Source organism: Leptosomus discolor, chromosome 1 (genome assembly GCF_034619465.1).
Source record: "Leptosomus discolor isolate bLepDis1 chromosome 1, bLepDis1.hap2, whole genome shotgun sequence".
In the NCBI taxonomy this organism is placed as follows: domain Eukaryota; kingdom Metazoa; phylum Chordata; class Aves; order Leptosomiformes; family Leptosomidae; genus Leptosomus; species Leptosomus discolor.
The window spans coordinates 75,216,483-75,236,549 of NC_141391.1; the positions used below are offsets into that span (position 1 = coordinate 75,216,483).

Consider the following 20,067-nt stretch of genomic DNA (forward strand, 5'->3'; position numbering starts at 1 on the left):
GCAGGCTGAAGTTCTGACACAGCCATCGGTACATGTGAAAGAACAGGCTTTCTAGTGCTCGGAAATTTCTTGAATTGCCTCTGACACAAATGAGAGATTACCTGGGGTGTTCCTAATCTTTCAATGAGAGGAACCAAATGTAGTGGAGCGTATTTTGATTCTAGTCTCTTCATTTTAGCATCAAGTCTTTCACCCTCTGAAAGGGGAAGGAAAAAAAAAAAAAAAAAAAAGAGAGCGCACTGATAAATTGCAGTTAACCAAGAAAATTCTTATTTTCACACAATCTTTATTCACTGCAGAAGAAAGCTGAGTATGTTATTTTCAAAGGTAATTTCAGTTCTAAATACCTGGTTAGTATTCAGTATGCTTTTAGAAAAATACATATTTTAAAATGTTGCATTGTGTGTGCAAACAGAAAGAAGGATTTGTAGAATGCATTTAATTAATTAGCTAAATTAAAGAAAGAATATAAGGCTCTATTATGCTGCTGCTGCTGCTAACATATTTGACTCCCACTTGTACAAAGCCATGTAAATTGTCCCCTTATCATACACAAAATGCTTGACTCTAGAACGTGGGGTATAATGAGGGTGAAATCTTATTTATAGCAAGGCTTAAAAAAAGCAGCTGGCACCCCCTCATCACTGGCAAGTAGGAAATGTTCTCCAGCAAATGCAAAAATATTGTTTACAATGGTCTGGTTAGTTTTATGCAGAGATGCAAGCAGCTTTCTCCGAGCAGAACAAATCAGCTTCTCTGGCAGCGAGAAACAGAGAGGAAAGGAGATGGAGGAGCAGCACAGAAAGAAGCGTGAGAGGAAAAAAAAGCTCACTTTCTGATGATGAAGGATGAGGAAAGCAGGTACCAAAGGAAGCAATCCTGCAAACATTCACCACTGCACGCCCAGTTTAGTACAAAGGCATGTGAAAAGTCTACTGGGAGCAGGGACCGCTTGTATTTACTTACTCTGCTGACAGAATTCCCATACCCTGTATGATCAAACCTACCTCATTTAATTGACAATCATATAAACTAAACAGCACCTTTGGAAAAGCCTCTCACCACATCCACATGGAGGGGTAATATGGCCCTGGCTATCCATCCCACCTGTCCTTGTCAGGGTATTCCTCCTCTTCCTCTTCTAATTTGCACCGAGCCTCGCTAAGAAGCACGTATTTTTCACCCGGGCAAACAGGCCTGAATATTACCTCTGTCCTGTAACTAACAGCGATGTTGTAAAGGATGACTGAGGATGGCCACTGAAACTGCAGCAGGAGGCAAGGAAAGTGGAAAGCATTACCCAAGGAAGGCGTTTTCATTAGCCAATACCTTTGACATGAACTCTGGGCAGGATATTTTGGAACGGCGCTGCATGCAACAGGTCACACACTTCCTCTAGGGACTGGAATGAAAAGGAAAAGAGAGGCATTTAGGACTGAAGAATCCCCAAACCACACCAGATCCCCAAAGCGGGCTTCCAGAAGCACGCCATCGCCTCAACACCAGAGGGCAGCCAGCCTCTGTCACCACCGCACAGAGTCGCTCCGCACCCTCGCTCTCCTCACGGGGATCGCTCCCCAAGAGACAATTTGATTTCACCAGGTTACCTTGGATTCCCAAATAAACTCTGGCAGCTCTCCTCCCACCCTCAGCTGGCAGTTCGTAAAGGACAGCGTATTTATGAAAAAGACGAATGCAGAATGAGTAATTTCGGTGTGAAAGCAGCAGACGGCTCCTGCGCAGACCAACGGAGGGCTGAAGGAGATGAGTCACTGCTTGGTTATTTTTACCAACGCTATTCCCACCACCCGTTATCATGGTGGGGGCATCTCCCCGCCAGGCGGGCTGAGACACAGGACAGCAGCGGTGAACCGCCCCTCAGGAAGTATTGTGCATCTTTAGGGGCAGGGGGAAGGAAGACAGATGTCTCCTGGTTCTTGGCTGCTGTACGTGCAGGGAAAAGGCAGAGATGACCAGAAGCAGACACGTGACTTTGGTAAGCCCTCTCCTCATTTTCAGAGCAGAGGCCCTGCTCATTTGTAGTCCCTCAGCACTATATTAGAAGAGGTGTTCATCAACCATACACTCAGAAAGGCCAGGGTACCGGAGTTAATACGCCTTCTTCCCCACATCTAGTTCCTTATGGCTGGAGTTTATGTTCTTAACTGTCTTCTCCAACCTAAATGATTCTATGATTCTATGTCAACACTTTGAAAATGCATGTGCTAGGCCGTCGAGATCAACAAGACTCGCCCACTAGCAGAAATGCACTACAGACCTACATTGTGCACTGGGGCAAAGTCTAGTTAAGTGATCATGGGTGACCACAATGGAAAAATACTGCCATTTGTGACAGGACATCAGGGCACCACCAAGGGCAAAAACAAGAGGAGGGGCAGCAGGCAGGGGTGTATTACTAGAAAGTGTCACCAAGGCGGCGTCCCAAAGAACATACCTCCAGCGCTGGTGTCACTTCAGTACACCCTCCAGCAGTGAGGGCCTTCACCTTCCTGGCCTTTCACTGCGTACCTGTTAGCCTGAATCCAAAGGAATCCAGCTTCTCATTTTGTTTCAGCTATCCCGTTACTGAATGCGGCTTCACTGCTTGTCACCTGTCCCTCCAATTACTTTCCACCACGAGGGAGGGATCTTCTAACAGCATAAACAGGACTCTGAGGAACAGTGTGTCTTCACTGCCTTATCTAACATCAACAGCTTTAGTGCACCCTAGAGAAGCAGTGTTACGTGAGGATTTATTTCTGTGCAGTGGCAGGCCCCCAGCCAGCTTGCCAAGGAAATGACGTGGTGGGTCTGCAGACAGCAAAGACCTCTATGGGACGGGCAGCCCAGCCTCAGCGGCAGCGTGTGCTTGCACAGCGTGGGCAGAGTGTCCTGTACAGACAGGCAGGGAAGAGACTCCCCACCCAAGTCCCAGAAGCACAACCCAGGTAAAGAAAGGGAAGCCAGCACACCTGCTGCTTTTCTGGCCCACAAGCGATGCCAACCTTTCCCTCTGTAAGCGCCCAAAAGCATGAAGACCAAGAAATTACACAGCTGGCTATTTTGTTTGAACAGCAGATTGTAGAATACGAAAGAAGAGTGGGAAAAGAAAAGGAGAGGTAAGGATAAAGAGCAATTGTAGCACCATGGCCTCAGCAGAGGGCAGCTTCGTGTGCTGTAAGGCATATAGGAAGCAGCTGAAAGACTGGACATGTTTCACAGCTTCGTTCAAACTAGGACAGATGAACGCCCGGCAGAGCGGGCACCACTGCCAGCCATCCTAGTGGCAAGAAGGATGTCCAAGAAGTCCATGTTAACTTTGCGATGTTTCGGATGACAACAGGAACGACAAGCAGGGAAGAAAAATAACAGTATCAGCTGCACAACTCATTGACATAAAGAGAGTAGCCACCCTGTTACTGACTGCAGGAATACGGTATTTGATCATAATTTATGATGAAAGTCATAATATTTGATCCTCAGGTACTGTACACGAGGCAATGTCTCTCACCCAGCAAAGTCAGGCATCCCCGCTATCTCACAGACATGAAAGCCACTGCAAGAGATCGGAGCAGGGAACTGTTTCTGCCCATCTGCCCTTCAGCAATAGCAAACTTGCAGATTTCAGCCTTGTTATTTATGATGTTAGCAACAAAAATTTAAGAGTACATTTTGAGAGACAGATGGGTTTTAAACTAGCACAGCAGGCACCTACCAGGCTCTGTTCAATGAGGAGGCAAAACAGGACGGCATTTCCCACTTCCCGCAAATTCTGGAAGCAGACAGTCTTCAGTTCTGCATATTCAACAATGTCCTTCAACTGATGGTGAAAAAACTCCAAGATACCTGAAATCAAAAGAGAAGCAAAAAAATTAAATCTCAGGAGCCAGAACAAAATCTAGTGATGATCACGCAGGCACAACTATTACCTTGGGAAAGCAGAGAAAAGGTTCTAGTCATGTGAGTAAGAGTCCTACGGATCAGGGCTAATTTTTCTTTCTGCCTCAAAAGCACTCCAATTTTCTAACCAATTTGCCTATTCAAAGGTTGCACTGAATGCGCACGCACACACGGTATCAGAGCGCAACTAGCTGAGGGTGCGGGCTTAGAGTTCTCTCTCCAGATACCAGCACATGAGATTTTTGTCTCCAGGTGTGCAGCCTAGAGGAAACTGAAAGGAGCAGAACTTCAATACATTAAAAATCAGAGGTTATGAAGTGTTAAGCCAGTGGCGTGCTGACCTTTTTAATTGCACAAACCATGCAAAATGGAGTGCCTAGCTTCTCACTCCTGGAAAAGAGAGCCAGTATAAGAAGCAAGAAAATAACTTCCAGGAGCAGGAAAAGACACTGGGGCTCTCGTCTGCTATTAGTCCTGTTTCAGCCTCTGTCCCCCAACCTGCCACACCACCCTACATGTTCAATTCGCAGCTGTTATTTCCAAGGATGACAGAGCCAGCAAGGAGCACAGCACTGAAGATAGAGGGAAGAGGGGTGGTGCCAGGCTACGACTCTGTGCCACAGAGGTGATCTGCAATCCCACAAAACAATTAAATGCAGAAATCACAAGTTAAGCTCTCTGTTGGCTTGTGGGTACATCAGATCCCGCTGACAAGCGCAGTTCAGAACACTGTTTCTGTCAAAGTTTTGCCAAAAGCTGTTGAAAAACAGCTAAAATGATTATTTTCAAAACCACGTCATTTACATAAACATACATCTTTTCCACCAAACCTCTCCCAAACAACGATGACACGTAACATGCTGGTGGATTTCCAGCTCCTCTCCCCTCAGCCCCAGAAAGGTTGTGCAGTCCCTTGGTTAGAGACAAACCTGGGAAACCCCGGGCTCAGCAGCTGCTGCAGAGAACTCGTCTGGGTCGCACCGTAGAGGTTAAAGCGATGTGCAGGATGGGCGAGGAAGAGCAGAGAACTGCAGTAGGTCAGACAGCTCTCCATCTTTTTACAAGTTAACTTTTATCAGCATTTTTCCCTCTGTCTGCACAAGCCTGGCCCTTCTAAAAAGCCACCAAAACCCTCATCTGAAAATGCATGGCACAAAGCTTTAGAACTGTGTGCTACACACAGAAGTTCATTTCCATTACAGTGAATTAAGTCAGAGTTAAATCTCCACCCAATCACATCTAAAGCAATTGAGAAGAGACAAGGCAAGAGAGCACTGATCCGCCCCCCCATCCCAAGCGTTCCCTGGACACAACTGATGAACTCTTCCTGTGCAGGAGATTAGGCTTTGGTATTCACTCAGCCAAGCAACAGCTGAGAGGGGAGCAGACAAACACCAAATACAGCCTGCAGCGTATCTATTCCAAGGAAATCCCTCAAATTCACCAGAGGAACTTGAAAACATGCAGTGAAGGAGGGAACTGTGTAGCTAACCCACACACTTCTCCAGAAAGCCTCATGTCATTAAAATTAATAACACGGAACATCAGTAAGGTGCAAGGCGAGAGGATCCAGGGCTGGCTCTGTTACATCTCAAAGAACTGTTTGTCAACAGAAAATTCACAGTAAATGAGTGTTCCCACATGCATTGAGTGGAAATAAATCTCAGACCTAACTTTAGTAGTTTAGTGACTCAATAGAAAAACAGAGCTGAAAAACTAATGGAGAAAGGTCAGATGTAGTGAGTGCGTGCTGAACTTGATTTATTCAAAAGCAACACATTTAAATCTAGCTAAAAAGCAAACAAGTCATGCCAGCACACCACCAACTCCCTCCTTTCCTTAACATGGGGCCTATGTAATGAAAAAGCTCTGGAAAAGACTGTCGGTGTTCATTCAACGCTGCGGTATAAAGGCCAATTGCAATTCCATGTGTCTGAGCAGCAGCGAGGACTCGGGTTTGTTAACAAATTTAAACACACCTGCCCACCGTAGGAATGGGATGCTGCAGTGCTGAATACTGGGACTCCTGTTTGAAAGATGAGGTTGAAAAGGCAGATTGATACGGTAGAAAATTATTCACAAAAAATTTTTGATGCTAGGGAAAAAATGCAAAGTGAGGGAATTGAAGCAAGAGTTACCACAAGTCTACAGTGTTTTGTACTACACGCCCTAATATTTCCTTTGTGTTTTTCTCTGTTGATGAAAGGGCTTCCACACATAGCAAGAAAGGTCTTCTAAGTATCAACTACTAGAAGTCAAGTCAAATACTTTCCACACACCAGGACTTTCTGGAAAACGAAAGTCCATTGCATTATCCTGGGCTTAGGTCTGTGCCTTAGAGGAAATAAAACTACAATATGTACAAACACTTCTGGTCTTAGTATCCATGGCATGTACACAGAGACTGATGGTGAATCAACAGAAGGGCTGGAAGACTCCCCGAAACCCAGTGAGTTACTGTAGACTTCTCCACATAGTCACCGTGGCGAAAAAGCGCTATCTGAGCAACAAGGACAGACACAGGGATGTCGTTCCCTTTAGCTTGTCGGGTGAGTGGGGAGCAATTTGGTGAGAAATAGCAGCTAGGCAGAGCACACGGTCGATTCTGCTACTGCAACACAGAAACAACCATCAGTCATGACGGGAAAAGAGCGGGGTTTTCAGACTCTCCTCAATACCCCACCCAGCCTGGGGATTTTGTGGGCAGTATCAGAAAAGAGACTGATGTCCAGAAAGATGATGAGAAAATTTTATCGATCTTATATGGGCAGTGAAATCCTGAGCATAACACATGTCACCTACAGCAAATGCAAAGGAGCAGGGTGGCACAGAGAGAAACCAGGAGCGGCACAGAGGACTGTGACCAGCAACAAGGAACTCATACTGAAGGTGCAACTGAAACTAAAGAGGTGGTGAGTCCACCCAAAAGCAGCAGGATAGCAGAAGTCAGAGAGACTTGAGGTTCATACCATCAAAATTACATATTGCCTTTTACAGTCGCTCCAGAATTCTCAAAATCCTTAACAAAGATCTTTTCTTCACCCAAAGCCCCAGTATCCGTATTACAGATATATAAATACACACCCACACCTATAGTGTCGTGGTTTTGAAAATCTGACACTCAGTATTAGCATGCAGTTGTTCCAAATGCTGCCATCAACCGTTCCCCTTAGATGAAGGGCTTGATTTACTGGCAAAACAGAGGAAAGTTTACAGAACTTCACAGGCTATTTTTGATGGGAACAGAAATGACACTGAAAGCACGATCTGCTCCCCAGTGGAGTCCTATGGCAGAAATACATCACCATGTTTTCATTAATGTTTGAGCAATGGCATTCCTGATTACACTTCCTTACACTGTACAGCACGCAGAACATATTTTTATGAAAGACTACACATGCATACTGAACCCCTGGATAAAGAACAAGTGTCTTAGATTTCACTTAACTGCACGCAACCTTCCTCCTTCCCCTAATTTTATTTGTGGGTACAATTCATAAGTTACTGAATTAGTAATACATGCACAGCATTTTGCAAGGCATATGAATCAACTGGGTTTGCTCCTTCTCTCCAAGAAAGCAATTCTAATTAAACCCCTCTATTCCTGCAGATGGGATGACATTAGGTGTCATAATAATCGATCTTATAATCCCAGTTTCTGATTTACACAGATTTCAACAGAAGCAAAGGCTGTTGATACCAAATAGATCCAGTAAAGTACAGAAGATTAGTAAAGGATTAGGTTCCATTTCTGCTTCCAAAATCCTATCTTGACAGCACTCAAACAGCAGATGCCAGGTTTCAGCTGTGCAGTCTGCACACTTAATTAATTTAGGCACTCAGACGAAATCAGCACAGGCAAAGCAAAGCTGGTTGGATTTCTTCACTTTGGGCACCTTTCATTTTCTACAAGACAATCTCAACGGACACCTACAGACTCAAACACGTTCCAGAGCTTGAAACAATTCTGGTACCTAAAGGATTAGGACAAAAATTAGCTATGAATTCTAGAAATGAATTGCTGACTAACAATAAACTAGATCTTCAATATAATTCTTGGTTTAGTTGTGTTTGGGGATATTTTCTGCAGAGTACTGACTTGACTATTGTCAAGTAAAATCTGCTAATCTGCAACAGCAAAACTGCTCCCAAGAAACTGGGTGCTATAATGACCTTTAGTTTATGTTCACTTCCATACAGACCTTCAAATGCTAGCTACAAGTACATCTTTGGCTCACAAGAGACATCATTAACGCTGCACACCAGCAGTCCTGCTGTTCATTTCAACAGAAATGTTCGTGAGGTTTAAGCATGCACATGTATCTGGGAATTATGATCACGGAGCCTGTGCACCGTGTATATTTTGCTAGAAAGACATATCCTAATGTTCTGCATAGCTAATGAGGCCTTACTTGGCTTGCCCACAAATTCTTTCAAATAGTCTGTGATTCCCTCCCAAATCTTTCTCCAATGGACAGGTTCCAGAAAAACCTAGGAGTAAATTCCCTTTATATTCTTCCTCATGAGGACTTAAGCCATTGTGCCCCCACGAAGTAATTAACTTATTCTCCTACTCATCCAAGTTTGATCAAAACCCTGGGATACAGGAAGCATAACTAGCCCTTCTGCAGTGCCCCAAGGGATGCTTCCCCAGCAGCCTTTAGCCACCACTGCCCTCCACCATGCTTCCCGGCCCAGGCTAGCTCCAGTTCCTATTAGACTCTGATCCGAAATAGTCCAGAAAAAGGAGGGGTGGAAGACTGGTTTTTGCCAGGCTGCTGTGCTCAAGCAGCTCAGCAGGTGTAGCCAGCAGCACAGTCAGCCCAGGGAGAGACGGGAACACAGCAGCCGGCGGCACGGGGCACTGGGAGGCTTCCCCACGCTGCTGGGCAAACACATGGCATTTCAAGAGATCATGGCCCACTGTAATGAGTGTTTTGCCCTGAACCAGCTTTGGGTGCTTTGTTTCTTTGTTGTTTTTTTTTCTTTTTTAAAAGAAGAAACATGGAAATGCTAGACTTAGGAAAAAATACACAGTTCGGCTACTTTCTCACCAAGTTAATGTCTTGCTAAGACCATTGATTTTTTTTAAAAAGACCTTCTTTAGGAGGGCCGGTATACCAGTGACAAAAATCTAAGCCTCATCTCGCAGCCGAGCTGACAAACTACTTTCCTCATCACATCCAATGACATTTCAGAGTGGCAGGCCATGAAATACTCATTTATCAAGAGCAGGAATGCCGTATTCACACACTTGAAAAACACAGCAGAAGAAAATGTTACCTCCAAGATGAAATTTCAGGTTTCAACTCACAGGCCAATATTCCTTTAAGAGCTTTAGCAACTTTAAAAGGTCCCTTTAAAAATACTTATGCTTAATGTATTTTTAGACAAATATTTTTATGATTACAAGCTGAGCAAGTTCCCCACTGCATTAGACTGTTCCTATGGAAACAAACCCGTTGGCAAACAGGAGTCCTGAACAACTCTGATGCCACTGTCTGTACCCTGCTCCTTTTAGCAGGAGTAAATCACCGTTTAGAAATCCACAAGTCTAGAGGGCTGATTATGTAGGGCTCAAGGAACTGCAATCAACAGAGCCCAAACAAAGCTCTCCAAATGAAAAGTCCGAAGTGTATGAAATAGCTAGAGGCTTACTTGCTGAGCACACTTAAATCGCTTTGCATATGGAGAACGAACTCAGGAAATTAATTCTGCATTGATAAATGCATGTTGCATCAAGACAGATGAGAATCTACGCATTCAATCTGTACTTTGGAATCAGAGTTTTGGGCTGTATCTGTAGGTAGCACCAATCACAGCGAAGTGATTAAAGGATTTGTGACAAAAGAATAGAAGCAGCACAGACATGCCCCATAGCACTCACTACTACAACTACTAACTTCCGCAGGAAGCTTTCGGAGGCAGAAGTTTTGGGACCAGACAACAGTTGGCATGTGTTAGCTTGTATTTTCTGCGGCGAACCAAGTAAACAAGGTGTGGCAAAGACTGCTACCTGGGAGAATTTAGCACAGAAAGGAGAGGACAGGGATTCAAATCAAGCACGGTTTGAGCCTGCCCTTCTACAATCCGGCAGTTCCTCTCAAGATGGCAGATGAGGGCTACATCTACAGCACGTCGCCGTCACAGACAACACTGTCCTTTACCAGTCAGAGCTGCTCCAAGGGCAGACAGCTCCACGATGGGGAGACGTCAGAGAGCGCAACGCGATTCTGCAGTGATGCGAGAGAGGGATGGAGGTGCCCTGAGCTTCCACGTGACTTTTCTGTCTAGTGTCTTCGAAAGGAAAGGGAATGGTGGCATGACAGTGTATAAAGGCTGTCTCTGCCATTTCTTGGAAGAGACTCCCTGGGAGGTTATATGCTAGAAGTAGTTCAGAACAGGAAAAAATACATGTATTGGGACAAACCCTGTCAGCAACAGGGGCAGTGAAGCAGCAGAGAATCTGGGGTTTTGAGATCCAGTCCAATCCTAGTTGCTATGATCTTCCATCATAAAACCAAGAGTTACTCTGATCTCTTGGTACAGTGGGCATCTAAACATAACGGGATTTCTTTTGCAAGAGTAAATATAAGGTCAAAGCAGTTTGTGATCTAAGAAAAAAGGAAAGTGGTGAAGGATTTAAAAATGTTTTAATCAATCCTGTGAAGGCCACTATTGCACAATAAAGTTTTGGCTTTCTGATAGGATGGATTGCCTTTTAACCTCTAGAGAAAGTTTCTGCTTAAGTCCCTGGGCACCTCCTGCCAAATACTAACTCCTTACAGGTGAGGATTTCTGGCAAGAGACTATGAGCTTCCTAATGTCACCTGTAGCACCACAGACCCTAGTGATGCATAATCTGTATTTGAGAATACCTACTGCTTTTGTGGTCAGACCTTAATGAGAGGCTAAAAACCTCAGATAGATTATTTTTATACTGCTAACTACCATGATTCATCCATTTCTACGCTCCAGGGAGAAAAACAGGAAGGAAACACTTAGTAAGTGCTTGATTTCATTTAACGTTGGTAATGAGCGTCAAGCAAGCTGTGGGAAGCATTAAAAAACCAACCTCATTCCAGTTGGAGCGGCATTTAATAAACTTAATCGACTCTGGAAAAATAAAGATATCCTCAGGAGGTGGGTGGCACATGGAAGGATTAATTTGTGTTAATTAGAAGTTGTGGAGGAGGAATATTTTGAAGGGGGGGGGAAGCAGTTTCAGAATTTCAGTGAACAATGTGATAAACACTAATTAGCCAATTTCTCCATAGTGGCAAGCAGCTTTGAAAGTAAGTTCTTCTTCTGCAACTGTCACACCTCCTGTTATGGGGCTAGGATGCGCCCCACACAAGCCTCAGGACACCACTGTTCTGGCAGGACCAGTTCGCCTCTCAGCAGTATCACTCCTTTTATCTTACATTTGATAAGGACAAAGAAAGAGGGAATAGAGCCTTTTCCAGAGAATCCGGGTTATCTGAGACATTTACACAGAGCGTGAGAGGCCAACTTGCAGAGGCAAAAGCTCAACACGCTTATAAGAAAGACTAGAAATAGAAACTATTGTGAACATCCCATCCCACAATTACATCGTAAGGCTGTCTATAGACAGACTGTCATCCTTTCATTTGCCCTAAGCACAGAAAGCTTAAAACTTTATTAAGTACTTTCGGAAAGCCCAGCATTCAATGATTCTTGTTATGAAAAACAAACAAACGAACAAACAGACACCAGACTAAGTGCTGATTATTGGGAGAGAGAAGAAGGGCAGGGAAAGACAGAGGTACACGTGATCCAGAAGGCAGTGGTTAGTATCATCTTATGAAGGCTGCTATGGTAACACCAAACACGAACTAACCTGGAGAACCATACTCGTGTCTTGGTAACCTACAGATCTTAGGCATCACTTCCATTAGGGTCTTGACATACTGAAGAATCGTCCCTTGTAACTAAGAGAAAACAGATGCGTGTGAAGACGTCAGTGTTACCGAACTAAGGAACTTTACAATAAATTGCATTCAACCTACCCATGAATTGAACAAGCTCTAAAAATGCTGCGTTTAATTCTCTCCATCATCATCTTCAAAAAGGCAACTTTTTCAAATGAATACAGTTGCACTTTCCTTCATGTGGCATTAGACACTTTTTGCTACAGGAAAAGCAGCACAACAGCTAAGGCCAGGATGGTAAAAAAGAGGAAATCATGTTCTTCTCTTGCAGACTGTCTCTATTATCTAACCAACTTTTAGATTTTTGGTTAAAAAGTTGCATTTGAATGCCTTCAAAAACAATATGATAAAAATCCTAAGCGTTAGGCACATCTGTAACAGCTCAAACCGGCCATTCCAGCCATACCAGTTAAGACACAGTCACAGCCTACAGTCAGTCTGCCTTCCTCCCACCTATCTCATATCTGTCTCCCTATATCTAAGCGTCTGCACCAGGCACCAGCAGGATACCTTCCCCCCAAGGCCTTTTAACCTTCTTTATAAATGCCCAAGTGCTCAATGCTACCTTTAATGAATTGGGATGATTTAGCACCTAAATAAATAATAAAAAAACAAACAACAAAGCAACACTCAAGCCCAAAACCACAAAAAATAGCTGGGTTTCCCTCCTTCCCAGTAGACCACAACACCCCTCCAAGCAGGCTCCAGCCTTTCTAGAACATCAAAAAGGTACTTAGAAAATTGTGGGAATTACTGTAAACAAACTTGGGAATGTGCCAAGTCTCTGGAGTGAGACTATCAATACTACAGCTATTCCCTCCGCCCCGGTATAGCTGGATTATTCTGGCAGCTTGCTCCTTACAGGCAACAGGGACAGAGAGGAAAAGGCAATTTCTTTGGCCTAAACTTAACTGCAACGCACTATGACTGTGTACACAGACAGTAACAACATAGCAAACAGCCAGCCCCTCAACCTCCTCTTGGTTGCAGAAAAGGCCCTTTCCAGTACAAGATACCCAGGCTGCATGGATGACTTCTGCAACATCTGCTCTGAGCACTCCTCTAAATGGCCTTGATGCTACCCATTGCTAGATCAAGCACAGAGATTAAACCCTCCTCGTTATTAAGGCGTCATCTGTCAATGATGTTATTAATGAAAGCCCTGAAGTCAGGCAAGGCAGAAAGCACACTCCAGCTGTTCTCAAAAATATCGAGAAAGTGAATTTACAGTACAATCTTTAAGTCAAAATCAACTAATTTTAAACATTCACACTTTTCCAGAGGTTACCCAGGACCTAACAGCATAGGTCTCCAGAAATTAAATTCATCTCCAGTGAAGAATCCAAGGTTTTCAAAACACTGCTCAGGCTACCAAGGCACATCTGTTGCTCTCACAAGACATTGAGTACGCTCCAACACAGCTTATACTGAACTTCAACGGAAGCAACATTTTAATTAGTTTTATCTGAGATCTTACTTTGACTTTGTTTTTCTTGAGATATTTCTTATCAGAAACCATTTGGAATAGCAGAAAATGAAAGGCAATTAGCATACCAGGCTCTTGACAACTTTCAGCAACTCTTCCATCACCACAGCGATACCCTGATACCCAAGAAGTCTACAGATGACTTTAAAGTGAGGAGGACCAACAAAATTCCTGTAGTTGCTGTAGATGCTGGAATACGCCAGATTCAACGCCTAAAACGAGAGAACAGGTATGATTAATGGCAATTTCAGATGACTGCATCTTCATAATAATCTCACTTAAACAGCATTTTAAAGCATATTAAAAATAACATAACTTCAGATCTCACTCACTCTCCAGCAATAACACAAAGCTTCCTAAACACTTTTTTTTCCACTAGGCATCTTCCACTTACCATTTATAAAACTATGAACATTTCCTCTTTTGTACTTTTCTATTTACACAGGTACAAAAGGATAAGAGTAGTCAATGCCAATGTACAGATCCTTAAATTTAAAGCACAGCTTCCATTCCTGTATGTATAAAACATCTTGAAAGAAGTTACTTCAATTTTCAGTTCATAGTAGGTGTTTTAAATCTCTGACGACTCAACTACAAAAAAAAACAGCCTTCTGTAGTTACTGCTCTCTGCGACTAATTAATAAGCATCTCCCTTTTTTCAAACCCCTCAGCTGTACACAAGATCAAAGCAAATCTAAGTCTGGGATGTAACCTCATGGCAATTCTTCTCGAGTTGTATAAATAGGACCAGGTGCTTTGCCGTATTAATGACTATTTCTTCAAAGCAAACACAACCACACAGACTGGTGCTGTGTAGGGATTTAGGAACTGTTTGCTGAAGCCGCGGATCAAAAAATTAACACCCTCCATTTCTGTAAGAGGGTTGTTCTCCTAATATCCTGAAATTTAATTTTAAAAGGGAATCTTGTCAGCCCTTCTTGCAGAAGGTTCTGTTCTGTTTCCTTTTCGTTCCGCAGTTTTCAGTGTAATACATGCATGAAAGACAGCGGACTGTTAGACTCGCAACTCCACAAACATCAGCTGTAACAGAAAATTTTCCTTCACCAGTATCCAGGAAGAACACTGACCTTCTCTTCAGTGCAAATCCCACCCCAATTATCCATGTCAGTCAATACCAGATACTGTAATATGTGGCACTCCACAAAGAAACTACTAGGAATTCAAGTCATGAAACTCTATCAAGTCTTGTAAGATACCAGGACAGAACATACACATTTTTATTTATCTGGTAAATCTCTATATAAACACCAGTTTCCAACATGTTTTGAACAGCGGTCTCAGGAATTTAAATATTGGACTCTAGACTGATATATAGCGAATGCAACTCTGGCAACAGGTTAACATTTCTTGGCCACCTTTTATACTTCACAAACCCTCACACGTCAAAATTTGTTGCACTATGAAGAAACACATGAAAGCACAGGCTCGGAAGAGACCATCTGGGTCATAACGAGAGAGAACTAGAGATCCAAAACCAACTTTCTGAATGAGGCAACTTAGGTCATAAGTGAGAAACTTTGCATATGTTTTGATGACACTCACACACAGAAAGTTACATAAATTTTATCTGCTTCAACAACCACAGGAAGTTCCAAACAGCAATTTATTGCTGCAATGTGAAAATTCAAAAGTTGCCAGTACTGAAATATACTTAAAGGTTTAGTTATATTTCTTACGTGCCTGAACGTCCATCTGTGATGAAACCATACAGCAAGACAGCCTGACCTGCAGAAGGTGGATTTGGGTTTTTTTTTTTTTTTTCTTATCTTGGGGGTCCCGGTGAACAAGAAACTGACCACAAGCCAGCAGTATGTCCTCGTGGCAAAGGCGGCCAGCAGCCAGCAGGGCTGCGTTAGGCAGAGTCAAGGGAGTGATCTGTTCCCTCTACTGAGCACGGGTGAGACAGACACACCTGGAGTGCTGGGTCCAGTGGTGGGCTCCCCAGCACTGCAGAGACACAGAGAGGCATATGGGAGAGTCCAGCAGTAGGCCTCGAAGATGATTAAGGGACTGGAGCATCTTTCCTATGAGGAAAGGCTGAGAGAGCTGGGACTGTTCAGCCTAGAGAAGAGAGCGCTCAGGGGGATCACACCCACGTGCGTAAGTAACTGATGGGGGGGAGTAAAGATGATGGAGCTGACTGCTCAGCGGTGCCCGGCAACAGGACATGGGGCAACGGGCACAAACGGGAAATCCCATTTAAATGTCAGGGAAAACTTCACTGCTGTGAGGGTGGCCGAACAGAGAGGCTGTGGAGTCTCTGTCCTCGGAGATGTTCGAGACCCAACCAAACAGGTCCCCAAGCAGGTCACCCTGCTCTGGAGGCTCCCCTGGCCTCAGCCATCCATCAGTCCAGGAAGCTCTGTTCTAAGGACCGCAGGCTTGTGTGGCTTTTGGGGAGGAGGGCCGTTCCCAAATACTCAGCCATCTTTTCTGTGAACACAAACTAAAAGAGATCCTTGGCTAATTATTAGACTCGTAATACATGACATGGTCCTGCTATCAGATCAGAGCCGGCTAAAAGGCTAAACTCCAAACATACCCCACCGGGTGGACAGCCTAAAGCTGTACCCTCTAGTACGACGTGTGCATTTCCACAGCTCTCCACATAGAAAAAAAGGGTCTGGGGCATCAACGGGAGAGAGAACTGGTGAAACCTGTATCTACAGGTGAACATCCCCAGACACTAAGCTTTTATACAATTGTCTCTAAAAGGCGAGATTTCATCTTTTGGTTTTGATGTTTCCAATCAGGTAGGTCTCCACAATAAATGCATCCAAACTATTGATTTCAGCTATAGCACAAGGAGAATTTTACTTCAGTAGGTTAAAACATTTTACTGCCATGAGATTAAAGGGAGGGAACTCCTCTTTGCACAGCAGAAATTTGTCATAGAAAAGTAAGCCCTAAAAACATTATTTCAGTACTTAAAAACTCACCAATACAGAACAATTAGAAGCCAGCCAATCTAAAAATACACCTTTCTTTAACATAACCCTCATGCGGAAGTACCCAAAATGGTCCACCTGTAAACACTGGATTAGCGGAGCTTTAGAAACTGTGACAAGGGATTTAGAAAACACCACCACACGCCACCGCTGCTTCCCCCGCATGATGCACAAAAGCCACTAATAACAAAGGGAGGGTGGGGGTGGAAAGGGAGGGAAGGAAAGATGGAGTTCATTGTTTTTTAAGCTATGCTTGCTCCCTCCCCTACTTAAATTAAACAAAAAAAAAAAAAGAGAGTTGCTAGTTGCTGATGTCATCAAAGTGCTAACATTAATCACTCACAGCATTACGGGTACACGCACAAGAGCACAGTACACTGTCCAAGGGGAGGCAAGCAAGAGAGAGGGGGGAAAAAGACATTATTTTTTTCTCCTGTATGTTCTCCGAAAAGAAAGGCAACAGCATCTTTAGACAAGATGTGCTCTTGCATGAATTTAAGTGGAAGAGACAAAGAAACCATGCCACCAGCAGCACTGGAGAAAAAAAACTGAAACCACCAAGCAATGAGAATCCAGTCCAGGAAATCTGAGGGGAAGAAGCAGCAAACTGGCAAGCAGACATCAGGCAGGGAAGAATTCATGTGAAAAGGGATACAGAAAATTTAGTGGTTTACATCGTTTTCACAGCAGCATCACCGTATGAAAATTCTGTTCTGAAATTTCCATCAGGAAGTGACGGTAAGTACTGACTTTATAAAACATCAAATGGGTTTTCCAAACATTTATATGTCAGTAATTATGTGTCTTCTAATAACTGACATTTTGTAACAACAGAAATGTGTTATTGTTATTTAATTAAAATCCAAACATTCTACTTACAAAATGCTGTGATGATTAAACTATTGTTTCTAGACTGTTAGGAAGTGTTCTATGAAAAATAAATTATAATTTTGAGTAATTGGGATCTACCAGCTAAAGAGAAGACAACTGAGCAAGTGAAAGCTCTGATCTTACTAATGCCCCTGATTTTAATATCTGCAGAATTTGGGTAGATGCCAGAATGTGCCTGTCTAGTAAGTTTATTTGATTACAAACTCAGTTTCTTTATATTTGCTGTATCAAAAAGGGTGCACTTAGCACGTAATTGGAATGGCAGCATCTACCCGGATTAATCATATCTAAGGTTTTATGTTGTAATGAAGATAAACATACATCTTTTTCTTCCCACTTCCCAAGAAGTGTAATCCAAAAGCCTTGACCATCAATTTTCACATAAACAGTCACAGAATTCTTACTATTAATGTAATGTAACTATAAAAATTCCAGTAATAATATATATTATGCCAGCCTCCTATCTAGCATAGAATACAATAAAAGTATTACAGAATAATTTCAGAATATGTTATGAGCAAATCTTACAAGCTCTCTTCATCAGGAGAATTTTCAATAGTCAACTGTTATTTAGCCAGGAGACTTAACATTTTAAACCTGATCATAAAAAAAAATAAAAATAAAAATGAAGTTATAAACAACTAAATACAGGGTTACTGTCACGGACATTTATCTTAACACAAAAAGCAAGAAACTTACACAGTGGAAAAAACTTTCACATGAGTGCCACTAGAAACCCACTACTAAATTAAGAGAATCAGATTAAATTGCCAAGGTAGGCTCTTTTTCAAAAGATACCCTCACAACAGTAAAAGCAAAAAAACCACGCCAAACAAATGAAAATACCCACTGGCTGTTATTATATATTCTTTAATAGATGTGTTCAGAGAATTGCAGAAAATAGATGTTTTCCTTTCACTATTTACAGTGGTAACACAAACTGAGAATCTCAAGATACCGGCAGTTTTTCTAATCTCAATTTCATCATGAGGAGGAGTGTAAGTTCAGGGCAGACAGACTGTGGAATTACACACAATCACTTAGAACAGAAAAGAGTATTAGACATTTTTAAAAACCCACTATTTATCCAAAAGTTATGCTATAGCAAAAGCTGTATTTCACCAACTAAGTTCAGTTTGAAAAAGGTTTTCCAAGAGCCCGACTAGCATCAAGACTAAATATTGTGATACTGATGCCACCCACGTACAGCCATCACACTGCTCTAGCAGTGGCTACAGATGTGCCAAGTCACCGGCAAAAAAATGGAGAGTATCGGCGACTAACAAACTAATGTAAAATTATATTGGAGACAAAATAATATCTGGTGATGTTTCCACATACTGTTTTGTTTTTTAAGTGATCGTGACTGGCAAAAATGAAGACTTGTGGCTGGTAGAGGAATTTATCCCTCAAAATCCACTCCTGCCACTCCTCTCTTGCCACTTAACGTAAGAAAATTCATTGCTCACGGAAGCAAGCTTTGAGATTATGTAAAACACCACGTACATAAAATAAAACATAAAATACTCAGAGCAGAGAGAAAAACAACTGCTGCATTTCTTTTTCAGTCATCTGGAAAAAATCTGTGAAAGGAAGTGGTTTCCCGATTGCAAATTCTGCAAAACATACCATCTCTCATGGAGACAAGGTACAACTGCTCACCTGTACTGGCAGCAGCTCTGATTAAATTTCTATAGGTACATGTTCATCCTTCCACTTGGGAAAGAAATACACAGATTAAAATACCCTAAACCTTATGAACTTCCAACTACCACTTTTACAGAGCAGTACCGAAGACAAGAGCATACTTTCCTAATAAACTCCTTTCCCAAATTACAGAGCGCTACGATTAAGACCCACACGACCTCCCCAGTGCTGCAGCTTTTCTGCTACCTCCCTGGGAAACGAACATCTTCCCTTTCCACAGCGAGATCAGCACTGGGAGAGAAAAAAACACCTCAGCAACATCCTGATGGGAATAACCGTCCAAAACATCACAGGAAACACGGCAATGGTAATTTGGCCAAAAACGGCCAGTTGTGCCGACAGCTTTTACAGCGTCATGTACCACCCTAACTGGAACAGCATGCTATCCAGTTACTCGAGAAAGAGCTTCCAGAAGGAAGAGAGGGTGCCTGCCAGCCGCTCTTCCTTTGTCGTTGAAAACCTAACCCCGCTAACGACGTACATCGTGTGTGTCACCTGCCAGTCCGCAAACCCCTCCAGTGACCAGTGCAGAGTTTTTAACACGCTGGAAAGAGACCCGGCGTCTGCGAGCAACACCAAGAAAGAGCTGGCGCTGGGCATCTGGCTCACCAGCAGCGTCCTGCTCCTCATCATCGCTGCGATCCTCCTCTACGGCTGCCTGCACCTCCTGTGCCGCAGGAGACACGAGCGTTTGCAAGGCCGAAACAGGACCTCCAAACAAGACCACGGGAAGGCGTGGACCCAAAGCACAGCATACGCCTCGGAGGAGCTCGGCAGGCAGAGCCAACTGATGCAGGACACTGAGGAAAAGCACCCGGGTGGCATCCAGCTGGCCACCATCATAGAGAATCCCTCGGCATGCAAAGAGCCAGTCACACGCCCTTCCAAAAGCCAGGAACGAGTGCCAACGACAGGACAGCGCTCTGCTATAAATTAGAAACCTTTTGTCAGGGAGGAGATTTTTTGACTACATTTGACATCCCAACTGCTTCAAACGGATGGCGTGGATTGTCAGCGCTCACAACGCGGAGCTCCGACTGCTCGCCGCAGCGCTCCTGGCTGGACCTCAGGCGTCACGTTCCTTTCCGACAGCCCGTAGGCAGCCAGAGGCACTCGGAGGCAAAGGTTCAGACTCCCAAGAAGTGAGCACTTCAGCCACGCT

The 20,067-nt window shown here is 43.4% G+C and overlaps 2 protein-coding genes across 5 annotated transcripts in view; one reads left to right on the forward strand and one right to left on the reverse strand.

The window, feature by feature from the left end:
• CYFIP1 (cytoplasmic FMR1 interacting protein 1) overlaps positions 1 to 20,067 on the reverse strand; it is a 60,206-nt gene that overhangs the window by 3,035 nt on the left and 37,104 nt on the right. For all 4 annotated transcript variants that reach the window (XM_086482214.1, XM_086482215.1, XM_086482216.1 and 1 more), the window contains 5 exons: positions 13,407 to 13,550; positions 11,762 to 11,852; positions 3,716 to 3,846; positions 1,330 to 1,402; positions 102 to 196 (listed from right to left, as the gene is read on the reverse strand). In XM_086482214.1, coding sequence (XP_086338340.1) covers positions 102 to 196; positions 1,330 to 1,402; positions 3,716 to 3,846; positions 11,762 to 11,852; positions 13,407 to 13,550 — 534 coding nt within the window. The remainder of the gene's footprint in view (positions 1 to 101; positions 197 to 1,329; positions 1,403 to 3,715; positions 3,847 to 11,761; positions 11,853 to 13,406; positions 13,551 to 20,067) is intronic.
• Positions 19,171 to 19,842, forward strand: LOC147416239 (fibronectin type III domain-containing protein 9-like). Its single transcript, XM_086482212.1, has one exon. The coding sequence runs from the start codon at positions 19,171 to 19,173 to the stop codon at positions 19,840 to 19,842; it is 672 nt and encodes a 223-aa protein (XP_086338338.1).

Bases quoted from the DNA above. Each gene is read 5' to 3' on its own strand.
- LOC147416239 (XM_086482212.1), top strand. From the start codon at position 19,171: ATGGGAATAACCGTCCAAAACATCACAGGAAACACGGCAATGGTAATT.